This window comes from Atractosteus spatula, chromosome 5, assembly GCF_055471065.1.
Source record: "Atractosteus spatula isolate fAtrSpa1 chromosome 5, fAtrSpa1.hap1, whole genome shotgun sequence".
NCBI lineage: Eukaryota > Metazoa > Chordata > Actinopteri > Semionotiformes > Lepisosteidae > Atractosteus > Atractosteus spatula.
Window position 1 is genome coordinate 25,374,198 of NC_142710.1, and position 15,559 is coordinate 25,389,756.

Consider the following 15,559-nt stretch of genomic DNA (forward strand, 5'->3'; position numbering starts at 1 on the left):
TGACTTGCATGCTGTCAAGGGGAAATCAGGCAAGCTGTGGGAGCAAGGAGGTGCCCATTGTTAACCCCTGAACCAGATAATCTAACGGTAATCCATTCAAAAATAATCAAACATTTACAGAACTGCAGTGGTAGTGAGGAAAAACAATTCATCATCTTCACAGCCTCATTACACTCCCAGCATCTCAATCTACCTATGCAAATGAGACAGGGGAGCTGACATAGGGTCTGTGTACAGAAATTATAAACAAATATTCATCCATTACGCTGCTGAAATCTAACAGCTGAAGTACCAACAGTAGCTGAACTTGCAGCCCTAGGTATCAATTATTTATAAAGCTGGAACTGACAAGGCTGTCAAGGTGAATTAGCAGCATATGTCAAGCTTTTGTTATAAATCCCAGCCTACTGTAACACTCATTTTCAAAGAATGTATGTACAAGGTTGACGATATATCAACAGTTCTGGATTAATAATTCAAGAGAGCGATTCCATGAGGGAGTACCTTGGGAAGTGGATTTTGCACCGCAACTGGGACTTCTGTTGAAAAAAAAATTGTGAACCCCAAACACAATTCATCCACAAACCATACAAAAGACTGATCAAGCAGGACCATTTTTGTCTAAATGTATTTACTGACAGCAAAACAACAACTTTATTGCTCAATAATTGCTGATTACTAGCCAACCTCAAGGCAAATATTAAAAATACTTTTTTTCCCTTTAGATGTTTGAAGAAAACATTAAGATATGATGGCATAAGTATGAGAATTGCAAAATAATAACAAGATTAAATTATTCTGTACACTGTATATCAGTATATATGTTATACCCTTTGCAGGCATGTGGCCCTTTTGGTTACATTACTTACATTACACTACTTGATTTACAGTTCATTGGAAAAAGAAAGACTGACAGGACAAGTAGAGGAGCCAAAAGTGTTAAATGTTTATGTAGAACTGGTGCACAACTACAACAAAGACCTATTCTCAATTCTGGAAAAGGTCCAGAAGCCAGACCCACAAAGGTACCAAGAGAGCCAAGTCTGATTATTGCTTGATAAAGTGTAAACTTTTTTATTTCAAATGAAAACGTCTGCAATTTTCTTAAGATTGATGACTCCTTACAGTTGTATCCAATAAATGAAAAATAGATGAGGTGTGGTTCTCTCTTTTAATATTTAAGGCAATATTAAAGCCCCTTGAATTACATGGAAATGCTTTTATTTAAAAGGAATAAGACCACTGGGCATTGTTTACTGAACAGCTCATACATATTTGATGCTCTTTGCAGATTCTTAAAGAAATTCAAAGGCTTTGAAATTGTTACTGCTTTGCAAGGAGTATAAAAAGACTTTAGAGGGAATAAAATGGCATCGCTCGCCACTATATTTAATCCCTTGCTTGACACGTTTCAGTACACAGAAAAATCAACAGAAGAACCTGTAGGTTTTATTTTTACAATAATATTGTAATGCATCAGCTAAATCAAATTATGTTATATGTCGATTCATGAACGTGTTCACGAATCTTTGTAAATAAAACAGGATGTGAGGAGAAATAAAGAGGTGAAGTGGATTAGTTGGAAAAGGAGAGGTCTAAACTGAATAGTGTAACCGCCAGCTCGTTTAGCAATTCCGTGTCGTCTGAACGTTATTGCTGGCGTATTTCATGAACTTAAAACTTCAGTAGAAGAAAAGTGTGGGTATCTGGAGCTACTAAAGTAGTACCTCCAAAATGTAATGTAAAATATCGACTAGAAGCAAAAGTGTGATAGATAAAAGAATGATTAAAACCTGGAAAAATAAATATATACATTGAGATTTTCTAAAGCTGTACATTAATTCTAACACAAGTGACTTTAAAATATTCTTTGTAAATTTTTCATTCAAGAAGGCATTAGAGTGTAATCAACTAAATTACACTCTGGTATAGTGATTTCATATACAATACATGGTTGTGTTGTTAGTAAATACAAAAGCAAACATTACGAAACTGCTAGTTACAAAGGCCATGACATCTGAAAGCTGAAAGCTGAAACTAAAAAAATAAATTTACTTCCAAGCTACGTTTTTTTTTTGCTTTTGAAAATGTGACTAATGTTTAAAAGGTAGACCGGTGTTAACTACACAAAGAGCCTCAACCTTTAAAACATCAGAAGGAACGACCACGGTCATCATGACGCCCAGCGCAATGACGTCACCACATTATTGACCAAGGCGTCTAGGCGCTCCACGTGGCGTGTTGTTTACATCTTGACCGATTGCTCACATGGAAGCTGGAAGAAGCACCGCGATTGTGAAATCGCATTCCATGCTAATATTACAATCTCGGCAGGCAACTGCATCTTTCAAAGTAGAAGCTTACAGTTTTAACACCAGCGAAAGCAGATTGCTGATAAAAGCTGTCTAGGCTTTTTTGTCTGTCGACATATGAGGTCAGTGTCAGGCTATCTTATTGCTTTTACTCGGAAAGAGGTCAGCTGTGCGTGACTGAGATCCTTTCCAGAGAATGGGTTAAACATTTGTTTTTTTCAACTGTGTACATTTCCAGGCTTTAATACACAGAAATAAAGCGGTTTGTTTATGCCTGTCTTTGAATTTCATTGAAAGAATTGCCTGCTTCAAAGATTTAAAGATGTGTGCTGGATATTAATATTATTTTGATAGAACAGCTAGTGACTATAAACCGGACAAGGGCAGTGTTGACGCATGTGTATAGCTGTCACTGTCACAACCAGCGAGCTTGTGACCTCATAAAAGCTGTAATTAGAACTGACTCTTAACCATTAAGGTGATATCTGTTGATCTACTTAGGATTTAATCTGTTATTTATAATGTACTTATTGAGAGTATGTTTTAAATTAAAATGATTTGGAAAGCACAGTATCTGGTAATTTTGTTGATCATTTATGTGGTTATGCATGACTCTTAACATGGAATCATTTAATTGCAAGTTGAACCTGACCTTTAGAAGAATCAATCCAACACTGTAGACTCAAGTCAATATTTATAAAGTATTTCACCTTTCTGATTTCTAATTTTATTAGCTGATGCATTTATCCAAAGAAACTTACACTTGCATAGATTTATACCTGGGTACTTTACTGGAGTAATTTGGGTTGCATGTTTTGTTTTCTGTTTCTTTGCATGCGTTTTTATTCCAGTATTTATGTAACCACGTCTTTCTGTTCTGATGTAGCATGGTTGACACTTTTGTTTTCACTTCTCTCTCTTTTTTTTGTTTTTCTTGTTTTCTATGTTTGGTATACCTTCGCAGATCCTGTTTTCAAGATGTTCCTGCCTGGGAGCCAGATGGTCCACTTTGACTTTGCTTCAGGCTTAACTGAGCACAGAAGCCAAAGTGAAAACATTCAGGAAACAAAGAGTTTCAAGGAATTCTTAGTAAAACTGAAGTAAATTTAAAATCCACATGCTGACATATTTTGCAATCATATTCACAAAACCTTGCAGTTTCATTTATTGCAGGACTATTTAGCACAATGTAGTGTCAACTAAATGTACACTCTGTTTTCCAAAATATACAGTATCTTTCATTTAACAAACTGTCAGCATTTAGGGGCACAAGAGCCTTCATCAGCACAAACATATTTCGCTATTGAACATCCATGATATATATATATCATATATATTTACATATATAACACAGAGTACTCTGCTTCATGCAGAATGTGGAAGGTTAAGAAATGTCTGTATCGTATGGAATTAATTTTCAGTAAGCCAAACTACAGCTTATTTTTAGTGGTGACTGATATTACATGATATGAAGGAACAAGGAATAGGTTTATTTCATGCTGAAAAGAGATGAAAGAAAACAACGTTTCGGCTGTGGAGCCTTACACCCGAAGAAGGCTCCACAGCCAAAACGTTGTGTTTTCTTTCTTCTCTTTTCAGCATGGAATAAACCTATTATTTATTCCTTTGCAGCCAACACATGCTGACACAGCTACCCACCTGAATTATATGATATGATATCAGTTGATATCATATATTTACTGATATAATAAATCATATTTTTTTTACAAATTGTGGTATTATTGGCGGATGAGAAAGTAATAACAGTTCTCTCTTTTGATTCGGATTTGTGGTATATTAAGAACCAGATTCCATTTTTTTTTATTTTGGAGGGTCATTGGTGGGCTGAGAAAAGATTCCCTCTTCTGCAGCTTGCGAGTTCCTAACCAGTATCAGACAGCAAAAGAAGAAATTGATCTAGTCATCCTCACAGGTACTTAACAGAGTGTAAAGCTGGCTGTATTTTGTCTTATTCCACTTTGAGTTGGTTATCCAAGAAGGGTTTTTTGACATAGTGTTCAAGATTATGTTTTGATATAATGAAGCCACAGAGGCGTAAAGAATAGTAAGAGGTGCCACAGATGTCAAGCACTGCCTTAGAAAGGTTATTTAACCAGTAGTGTTCATAAATCCTTATAGCCAGTAGGATGGTCCTAGTCCAGTTCAGTGTGTAATATCAGCAGTGCAAGATTAATATTCTAAAAATATTTTTAAAAAACGTGCTCTGATAGATTAGTTTATCAGTTCTGTTCACACTGGTGTCATTTTAATTCATTTGTTTTTCTACTCGCATAGATCGAAATACCATTTCAGTCTTGTTGCTGTGGTTAATATTGTGGGACAGAAATTCTGAAATTTGAATTTAGTCGCATTTGCAGTACTCTTGCACAATAAAAACTTTATTAGAACTTAAATACATAAATAATTAAATGGCTTTAAAGTTTTTTATTTTTATTGTTTTTTAAATAAACTTCTTTGTTTGTCAGGGCGTGGAATATTTTGTATTGATGTCAAAAGCTGGAAAGGTGAAGTGTCAGTGCAAAGACAGAACTGGCACGTGCACATCAAAGAACAAGAGGAGCATTTCACAAACACTTCTATCACCCAGATGCCTGATCCAGTCCAGGCGATTAAGGTATTGTTAAATCTGTTGGGTTTTTTTGTTTTGTTTACCTGGTAGGACCTTCTTCTGTCATTAAAATACTCTTTTGGGTTTCTTCTTTTGTTTTTGAGGGCCTTCCTTTGCATCCTGTAGTACGTGGATGATAAATACTAAAACACACATTGCAGTAAATATAAGACTAAATGTCAGAAAAACAGGACACTGACTTTTGTAAGCTATTTTGTTGAGAAATAACTGCAGGGTGGGCAGCATGGTGGCTAGCATTGCTGGGGTCCTGGGTTCACTTCCTGGGGTGTTGTCTGCGTGGAGCTTGTATGTACTCCCTGTGTTCGTATGGGTTTCCTCTGGATGCTCTGGTTTCCTCCCACAGTCCAAAAACATACTGATAGGTTGATTGGCTTGTGTAAAATTAGTCCTGGTGCGAGTGTGTGTGTTTGCATCTGTGTGCTATATGATAGATGTCCCTCCAGGATGTATCCCACCTTGCGCCTATTGCTTGTCCGGTTAGGATCTGGCTTCCCCGTGACCCTGTACTGGATAAAGCTTTTAAAAAATGGAGGGGGGATAACTGTGTAGCCCCTTCTACCTCTTCCAGTTTGATACGTTTCAGAAATGAGGTTTAATTTCTGTATACTCTACAATGAGTAAGATACGATAAACAGAATATTTGTGTAATATTATAACAGTGCTAACAGCTTTTATGTTTCTTGATTAATTTAGAAATATATTCTGAAACTGGAAGAAATATAGCCCACCATTCCTTATACAAAATTGTGTGTTTCCTCTTAATTTCAAACAGTGGTTCACAGAGAATGTTACCAGGGATAAATTTATCCAATTATTTGTCTATTTTCATTTGCTCATTTCCCTTGGCCAGTAAGTATTTCTATCTTAATTCAATGAAGATCCATAAAGAAGAACTTCCGAGCTAAACGGTTTATTTGTTTCTCAAATGAAAGTATTGTGACTGTATAGAAATATACAGTAAGAGATAAGAATAGGGGCTTAATGTTAACCTGTTTTCCTACATCACCACCCCTACCTTTTAGTATATACAGCCTCTTTGGAAACAAGCATTACTCCTCCAAAAACCTTTTCAAAATAAATGTCTTCAACTAGCTAACCATAATCATGCACACAAAGTTGAGTAGCCCTTTACATTCTAGTGGTGGTTAACAGAAATATTCAAAGTAAGTGCTCCATAAAAGTAAGAGATTCAGTCTCCCATTTGGAAAAATTAAATCAAGTCCCAGATTTTTTTTTCCTCTGGGCTGTACTGTACCAGACCTTAATGGATGCGAAATAGATTAATTTTTGTGCCGATATCAGGGACTTTACTTGGCAAGCACAACTAAGGCAGTAGTTTCATAGTCCTCCTATATTTTTTGATTGATCTAAATTATGCTATGAGTGCTATTTTTCTGAGTCAGAGTAACATGATCTATACAGAGATAGCAAATACTTATACTTTATTAAACTCTTGAAGCTGGGCTCTTCATTTCAATTGCTGTAATTATATTCACTGGAGGAAAAACAAGTGCCCAAACACAGCTGCCAGGCTGTGGACTACAAGGCTGGATGGGATTAATTGTTTCCGAACAGAAGCTAAATTTTGGCGGAGGTTGGGATAAGCGGGGGCTGGAGGAACATCTTAATGTTACGTCTGACATAAGTAATACACTCCACTTACTAGAGTGAGCCTCACCATTAGTTCTCAATGCAGACTGCTCACTCTGTAATTATTCCAGGTGTACATCTTAGCCAGCATGAGTTCCTCATGACATCTGATTTTCGTCTGATGAAGATAACAAGAGGATAATTGCCCCCCTTTTTAGTCCTGCTTATTAATTATGACAACAATATAATAACAAGAATAGCATTTTCTTCCAGAGACGCCTATTGATTGTGGTGGGAGATGAACTTCTTTCTTAGGAAAACGGAGATATTAGACCTTTATATAGATTTATGTTTTTTCTTATGTGGAGTGAACTGAGTTTCTATCTGTGTACGTGAGAGTTGGGATACAGGATAAGTTCTTCTTGAATCCACAGTGAATGGAACCATTATCTTTGTTAGTTATCCAAGTTTGAACTTTTGATTTATTTCAAGGTGCTCTGAAACTTTTTACTGAAAGTAATCTGCGGAAGTCTGGTTTGCTTTTAAACGTAGCTTAAATGTGCACTTTGTAAGCACTTAATTTATACTGTATCAGTTTTTATCATTCATTTCTGACCTTGTTTCAAGTATTTACTCTGTAGGTTTTGGTTTGGATAAAAAATAGCTATACAGTATATAGTGTAATTCAAAAATACATTTTAGACTTGAAATATTTTTAAAATGTATGTTTTTAAAAGCCAAAGCAATGCTAGTGATAACTTCAAGCAGTGTCCTTTACTGTAATGCTCTCTTCCCTCAGAACAAGACAGCCAATCTGTGGAGTCATGTAGTGCGTAGCGGTGTGGCTGTCCGCCAGTCTCTCTTCATTCCTTGGGTGGTCTTCCTCTCGCCAGACTGCATACTGGATGAGGATCTCCAGAAGACCAAGGAGGTGGTGACCCATGGAGGCCTGGATTCATTCTTTCACTCCTTCAAAGAAGGTTACCTGGGATGGCTTTCAGATGCATTCACTCCATCTTTGTTATCTGGTGAGTGCCATGCAAAGCTTTTATGTAGTTATAGCTGTCTCCATGTCACAGATAAAAGAAATAAACAAGTAAATTCACCACCTCAGATTTAGTATAGAATGTACAGTATTCAGGCTATGTCAGGCAATGTGTCACCCTATCCAATGCATTGAAGTTCTACACAATAATTTGAATCCTGGCTCATTTTAAACCTCATCCTTTAACAACTTTACACTAAAAAAATATTTTGACTTGTCGGCTCCTAAAAATCCTCACGACTCAAAAGATTCCACACTGTCCTTAGCTAAAAAGATCATGACAGTCATTTTCACCTCAGTTTTGCCAAACAAAACTGCTGTAACAAGGGAGTATTTTAGCCAATTAGATGAAAGACCAATTGACAGGAGACCAAAGCTGCTCTGCTGCTTAATGACAATGCAGATCAGTTACTACTGTTTATTTGCCATGTGAAATAACATTCAAACGAATTACAAACATGCTTGCCCTAAAAATTCACCTCAATTACAGGATTGTGACTGCTGTCTTGTGTGCCTGCTGTTGGGCAGGCCACCTCTCTTACCGGCAGATTGCCAGCATTAGAGAGGTGCTAAAGAGAACGGGGACATGGGACACGGTCAGCCTGCATGGTGGGGGGCAGCTGAAGGGAGACTACCGGGGCTGCCAGCACCTTGCCCTCAGCCGCGAGGAGACTGACGTGCTGGAGTTCTCCCACATCCGCACCCTGTCAGCAGGGTCCCTGTGGGTTCTGCTGGGGTACTCCCCACAGGTAGGCAGTGGTGGAATCTGTCCCATCTGAGGCCTTACTGGACTTTTCAGTGTTGCTTGATATCCTATTGCTTGATATCGCCAGCGTCACTCTGAATTATGGAAAAGGAATCGGTCAGAACACTGAAAAGTCCAGATCTTTTTTTTTGTGGGTGGCACAATGACACAGTGGTTACCATTGCTGATATGCAGTGGTAATGCAGTGGGGCCCTTGGTTCAATTTTAGAACTGGTCTGCTATCTGTGTGGAGTTTATATGTTCTCCCTGTGTTTGCCTGGGTTTCCTCTGGATGCCCTGGTTTCCTCCCATAGTCCTAGTCATTCCTCCCTCTCGTGTAGGTTAATTGGCTTCTGTGAAACTGTGTGTCTGTGTGCCCTGCGATGGACTGGTGTCATATCCATGGTGTATCCTGCGTGATCCTGTTGCAGGCTGGGTTAGGCTCCAGCTGCCCATGACCCTGTATTGAATAAAAGGGTTGGAAAATGAAGGGATGGATGGATCTTCTGCACCCTAGCCATTCAAAAAAACACATAAAGCTAATTGTTTGCAGTATTCACTTTATGCTTTGGAGATTTGTTAAAACACATCTTATTAGAAACCATGTAGAGGTACCTGCCTCATCTTTCCTTCGGCTTCAGTAACGAGACACATGTTGCACACAGAATAACCTGGATTTCAGACCTTTGTTATTTAATTGAATTGCAGAAAGGTGCTCTCCCTTTGATAGAGTTCTAGTTCACTTCTTGTATGTATGCTTTTCTGTTTCCATTCCTCTGTGATATCCAAGATGAATATTTTTTTTCATCCAGAATTAAGCTTTAAAAAAATGAAGCTGAGTTTTCAAAAATAATGACAACTATGAATACATACAGAGTTCAATTCAGTATATTAACAGAGCGCACAAAAGCCAGGAAGTTTGAAATGTAATGACTAGAAATGTAATTAAAATGGAAATTTGTTGTTCTTGTTGCTGCTGGATTTTAAGTATTCACTGGCGTGCTAATGCTTTAGAAATCCACTCCATTTGGACAGGCATAACAGTTGCCTGTGGTACAGTACAGTATTACATTGTGGTAATGTGAACAACACAGGGCTTAAGGGCTGAGAGCTGAAGTTTGCTTCCAGTTGTATCAGTTTCTGCATGTTGCTGTAGAAAATATATACAGTACTCGCAGAAAAAAAAAGAAGGAACTAAAGATTATATGAGAACACTGGTAAGTTTACTTTAGTTGTTTTATGCTTTGTTTTAAAAATCTTATGCGTGTTTATGTTTTATGGCTGCTTATGAAAGAGAGGGATGTCTACAAGTGTACCATTCAAGAGGCTGGCACATTCAATCTGAACCGTGGCAGAACAGGACAGGCTTCATTGCAGCTGTAATAAATTACCTACAAGTGCTGCAGAACAATAACAAAAAAGTGTGAGCCATCCATTTCAGTACCATTTACAAGAAATCAATATCAATACTTAATGCAATACTGGTGAAAAATGAGCAAAGATACAGAGCGAATAATAAAGCACAAATGAAAGACCTTGGAGTGTTCCACTTCGGGGCGAAAAAAATAAGAAAGCAGTTTTTTTTTTGCTGTTGGATTGTATCATTTTTACTTGTGCTGTGGTGTGTAAAGATATTTTTCACAGAGGCTCATTTTGTCCTTTTGTCCTGAAGTCTGACGGCCAAGCAGGCCAGCACACTGGGTACCACGTGAGAAATCCATCTTGCCTTCAGTTTGCCATAGCCAGCATTTCAGTGCCAGGTCTCATCAACATCACCATTGCACCACTGTAGGCTACAGCGTAGCTTTATTGTCTTTACTATAGACTGTACTAATTCCTACCACAAACTTCACTAATTTTTTTTTCGCAATTTCAATGAGTTCAATGAATTGAACAAAGGAACAATATAACCTGAAAGCAAGAGGACAAATAAAGGAACTGATTTCTGCTTTCTGCACTGAATCTTTCAGATTCAGCAGAAATCCTCTAAGATCCAAGATTGGTGTGTCTACACAATTGTGGCTACTTCACTTATTTTTTAAACTAATTGTTCGCATTTAGTAATGCTTGATTTCTGTTTTCTTTTTAACCTGTATGCTAGTGGTCTTCTGCCTAGACCACAGGTCAGTTTGGGACATTTGAATGTAGATACAATGCTTTGTTCATTAATCATTAATATTCATTAATTAGTATAATCTGTGATAGGATATTGACTCCATGCTGATGTGTCCCAGTATGTGTGTGAAGACATTGGAGTCTTTGGAAGTATCAGGACAGTCACATTGCAAGCCACTTGTTCATTTATTTAGGAGTGTCACAGCTCAAGTGGTCGTCTCTTTTGTTTTTTGTTCTGCTTGGGATTCACATGAATTCTTTCCTGTAGACTTAACCCACCCATTCCATTTTCTTCTCATTCTTCTCATAACAGTTGTTCAGGCTTCAATAAATGAATAAATAAATTTGCTGCATCACTGACAGCTTTGTTTTCAGAAATATACAAGATACAGCCTGACCTTAAATTGTGTACAGTATGTGTTTATGCATTAAACACGTCAGTTAGGTGGGTGGGATAAACACCTAAAAATGACAAGATACCAGATGTCTCTTAAGACCTTAATGCCTACACGTCAGTCAGATATTTGTCATTTTCTGCAGAATTGCTCATTTTTGTAATATTATCTAGCCCTTTACACCATTAAGCATACAACAGATCTGTTTTAGACTGTTTCACTGCTTGCTAATTTACAAGTTACATTACATCACTTATTGGTTGTGGTTTCAGTAAATCCAGGCTTGCTTTATTGCCTAAGGAGGCTGACTTAAAAGGACTTAAAATTTTAAAGATTCTGAGTCAAATCTTTCTGTCAGGGTTAATCACCCAAGAGGCGGTGATCTGAGAATGTTTTCCCAGCTCTCTTTGTAATTTATGATTTGGAATTTGTTATAATGAGAGTGGCTTAGAAAACCAGGACAAGGGAAAGCCTTTCAGACTATTGACACTCATCCAATTTCTAGTTGCTAATTGAATTAAGAATATAATCTATCTGGTCTAAAGCTTGTACTTATTGAGAATATCTTTTTTTAAGTAGGGCCTTTTTTGTTTTTGTACAGTTTCATTTTCATTCTTATTGTAAGCTCAAATCAGTTGTTTTCAATGCTGGAATAACATGTATGTGCAGAATAATTAAAATGTCAACATACATACCATAGTTGGTATACCTAGTTTACATAGAATCCTTTGAAGGCAAAAAATGGATGAATATATTTTTTGCATATTTTCAGAAAATGTACAGAGGAAAAAAACAATTATTTATTTTCATTTTCTATGTACTCTAAAAATAATCTTTTGGAGGCAACTATTTACAGACAGTAATCCTGCTTATCTTCTAGACTGGAGTTCATCAAGGAAAAGGTTCAGAACACACTAAATCACCAATGTGTTGACAAGTGAAAAAGTCACATAGATAAGACATATGCACTTAATATGCATCATGTGCTTAAAAAGGCAGTATTCCTATATAAATGTATTTTAGACTAAACAATATTTTAAAAATGCTTACTGTTCTCCTGAGACTCGCTCTTGCCTAGAAGATGGTTTCAGACCTGAGCTCGAGCTACAGCAGCAGCCAGTAGATGGCACTGCAGTCAAGTTTTCTGACCTACTTTTCTTTCCTGTCCTGCAGATCTTGCTGCTAGATAGAAATGTATAGTTTTATTTTTTGAAATATTATAGACTTTTCAAAACAGTCAGCTTCAGACAGCCGAGGCAAACAAAGAAGAAAAACTGTATCAGTATCACTGATGCAAGTTTTTCCATGAAAACTGACAGGGATCTCTTCTGCACTGCCAGCCTGACTTAAAACAAAATGACTTTTTCCTTCTGAGAAATACAGTACAGATTATTTTGATGTGATAATAAATTAAAAGACGTTTCTTCTGCAATTTGTCATAACTTAAGAACATTAAGTGGCTATTCAAATAAGATGTTCAAGACTATACATATTTCCATTTGTATAATCAAAGGATTAGGAGTGCCAATTAGTCTTTACAGAATACGCTAATTTTCTATTGTTCTGTAGTATATCAAGTTTAGGGAGGATACTTTATGCTACTTCTTGAAGTAAGGTCTTTAGGGATCTAGTAAATGCTTATTAGATTCAATAGAAAGTCCAGAACAAAGCTGGCAGATATTCTTACTGACTTGCATAGTTATATAGTAATTTTAATATAAGCTGTAGCAATCACTGTGATAGGAATTTGGCAGCTTTTCAAATTTGAGTCTTTGAACCTGCTGGCCCAATTGTATTATATTTTACACCTGGGTATTCTGGAGCACCGATATTACCAACACAGTGTTGTTGACTTCGCTGGTATCATGTATCATGTAGGCTGGTGTAAGAAGAGGTTAGATTTATTTGGGAATGAAGCTGAATGACCTACACATTCAAAGGATCACCCAGAAACGTGGCAGGTTTCTCTGGTCAAATCAGTTGTGTACTCTGCTTTACTTCTCCAGTGTGAGTTTCAGGTAGTCACTTTTCAACACAAGTCTGTGCACAAGCTTCTGATACACATATTATGCATTTTTTAATAAGTGAATATTAAATTGTAAAGAATGTGTATGTATGTTATTAATAAGGAAGCCTATGTTCCTACTGTATATATAACTTACTACATTACTTTTATTGCAATTGAGTCACATTTAAAGGTACACATATTGTACTTCTCCACTTTAATGGAAAAGAGGAAATAGAGAGTTTTGTGCTGATATGTATCCTGTATAAGAGTTGCATTTTCTCAAATGTATATAAATTTTTACATGATGAAACTGAAGTCACAGCAATTTCAAATATTCAGGAACCATGTAACTGATGTATTCCTGACTGTATTTCCTTGTGAAAGGTACACCTTTAGTGTACTTTCTCATAACACATCTATAGTGCTATTGAGCACTTCTGCTGTAAGTATGGTTCAGATTGTTTTAAAAGAATTGATATGTTAAGGTTATATGATAACATTATATATATGTTATATGATATAATATAGTGTTTAATTAGGAAAATGATGAAAATGTGCTGTGTTGAGCAGTACTTTATAAAGAGTGGTATATTAAAGCATACCTAAATTTGATAAAATAATGATAGTATAGTGGTGATCTATTGTTACTATTCCAAAACACAGGCTTACACTAAATTAATATTGAGCTTAACTCGTTAGTTGTCCCACTATGAGCTGTAAGCAAGACAGTAAGATGCATGTAATTTGGACAGGTGTACTTATGTTTATACTGCCCAAAGCCTCATCCACCCAGGACATATTTAACAGTGGTTATAATGTGAAGTAATAAAAGGTGCGCTTTGCCACTAAGGCAGAAGTAAAGATATTAGAAGAAATTTCTGTGAGAGAACTATGACTGCAGTTTTCTCATTATCAAAACAGTGAGTGTAACGTTTGTATATGATTGTGGTGAGGAATATGGCCATAAATAAGCTTTATTTTGTGTTTAGTTTAATTTTGCTTTTCAAGTGTTCAAAAGATGTTGTTATTTTCAATGCTAAAAATGTTTAATTGATTATGTGGGTTTAACTTATCAATGAGTTGTTGTTGTATTTAAGAGTTTGTGGAGTTCATTTATCATGTTTATGCTTGCGATACATCATATGAAACATTTTAGTAACTGTGGGATTATGTCACTGAGAATAATAATAATAAAAATACAATAAGGGGGATTTGGCATGGCATCATATCAGCGTTATAATAACCCAGCAATTTCATTTATAAGCCCTTGTTTCAGCTCTCATCCTGACATTGAAAGCTGAGCAAACTGAGCAAGAACTGTTTAACCTGGAAATCCGGCAAATTAAAAATTTGTGGGGGTTTTATGATTTGGTCTCTCTGTCTGAGTCATGTGACTTGGCAGGAGTATGTCGCCACACAAATTGCTTCCCCCTTTGTTTTCACTCCCCTCTTCCCTCTTTGGTGATTATTTTTTAGATCACTTCCATTAACATCGGCATGCCGAGCGATAATTAGTCACTCGGTGTTCTGTGCGGCCGAACGCTCATTTAGGTAAGCAATGCCAGCCGTTTGCAAGATGCTTGTTAACTGAATGCAGTTAATTATATAAGAAGATAATTACATGTAAATGTTGCGTCTAAAAGCAGCTATCTTGCCCGCTCGCTGTTTTAATAGGCGAGCGGTTGGAATTTCTGTTTTGTTTATCTTAGAGTGAGGCAATTAATTGATTTAACTGATGAAGTGAATATGCTGGATACTCTTTCCAGACAGCAGCCCAAATTAGATACTGTTAAGATATACAGTATGTATCAGCCATGTTTGTTTTCCCCTTCATGGGTTTGAGATCAGGGGACCCTTTGAAAAGGCGCTATATCAAATAAAAACTTAAATTGAACTTGATTTGACTTAACACCTCAGCTGTCAGAGATAGTTGTGGCTGTTGTTTTTTTTTAATTTGACTGCTAGACATAATAAGCCACTGCTAAGTAAACAAAATTGCAGGGACCACTTCCATAATTTTCTTTGTTAATAACAGTCAAATTTCAATTATTGCATTAACAGGTGGATATTCATGTGGGCTTTAACCTGGCAAATGCCTTTTGAAATATTTGACAAAAATATTAATTAACACTTGGAACTGACGTTAAAAAACAAACAAAACAACAAAACAAAACTCTAGCTTGTTCTGTAAGTTAGAGGGGTTTTCCGCAGGGATTACCACTTAACTACAGGTAGACAGGGATAGTGAAACATATTGGCAATTTTTTGTAGTCTCATGTAAATATTACTTTAGAAGTAAAAGTATATTACTCATTCTTAGGAGTTTGATAGTGTTCTCTCGGTTCTGTTGTTATGGTATAACCTCAGGAACATCACCAAGTAGATTTGGAATAGGTCTACATTTCTTGTTGTGCTAAGTACTGTCTGTTTAAATGTGACATTAATGAAAAAATTGAAAGATTTTCTTAAATAAAAGTTTAGAAAATTATTTGAAAAGAGATTATAATTACACTTTTATATACATCATGGTTGCATTCTTCCTTTCCCGTAAAAATCAAACATGCCAGTAATCCATTTATCAATATTTCATTGTCCGTGGCAAATGATGCAGCTTTAAACCCTTTTTAATTCAACCGCTGTCAAATTAAAGGATATTTAGTGCATTTTAAGAAAGTGAAGTCAAGGGTAAAGGCAGGCAG

At 36.4% G+C, this 15,559-nt stretch overlaps 1 protein-coding gene across 3 annotated transcripts in view; it reads left to right on the plus strand.

Moving 5' to 3' along the window:
- Positions 1–2,312: 2,312 nt before the first annotated feature.
- Positions 2,313–15,559, plus strand: part of LOC148834802 (uncharacterized) — a 41,728-nt gene continuing 28,481 nt past the window's right edge. The window contains exons 1-6 of one of the 3 annotated variants that reach the window (XM_088917163.1): positions 2,313–2,434; positions 3,277–3,412; positions 4,145–4,245; positions 4,799–4,947; positions 7,352–7,580; positions 8,126–8,346. In XM_088917163.1, coding sequence (XP_088773289.1) covers positions 3,291–3,412; positions 4,145–4,245; positions 4,799–4,947; positions 7,352–7,580; positions 8,126–8,346 — 822 coding nt within the window. In that variant the 5' untranslated portion in view covers positions 2,313–2,434; positions 3,277–3,290. Of the gene's footprint in view, positions 2,435–2,474; positions 2,575–3,276; positions 3,413–4,141; positions 4,246–4,798; positions 4,948–7,351; positions 7,581–8,125; positions 8,347–15,559 lie in introns of those variants that run through there. The other 2 variants (XM_088917161.1, XM_088917162.1) reach the window with 2 other exon arrangements.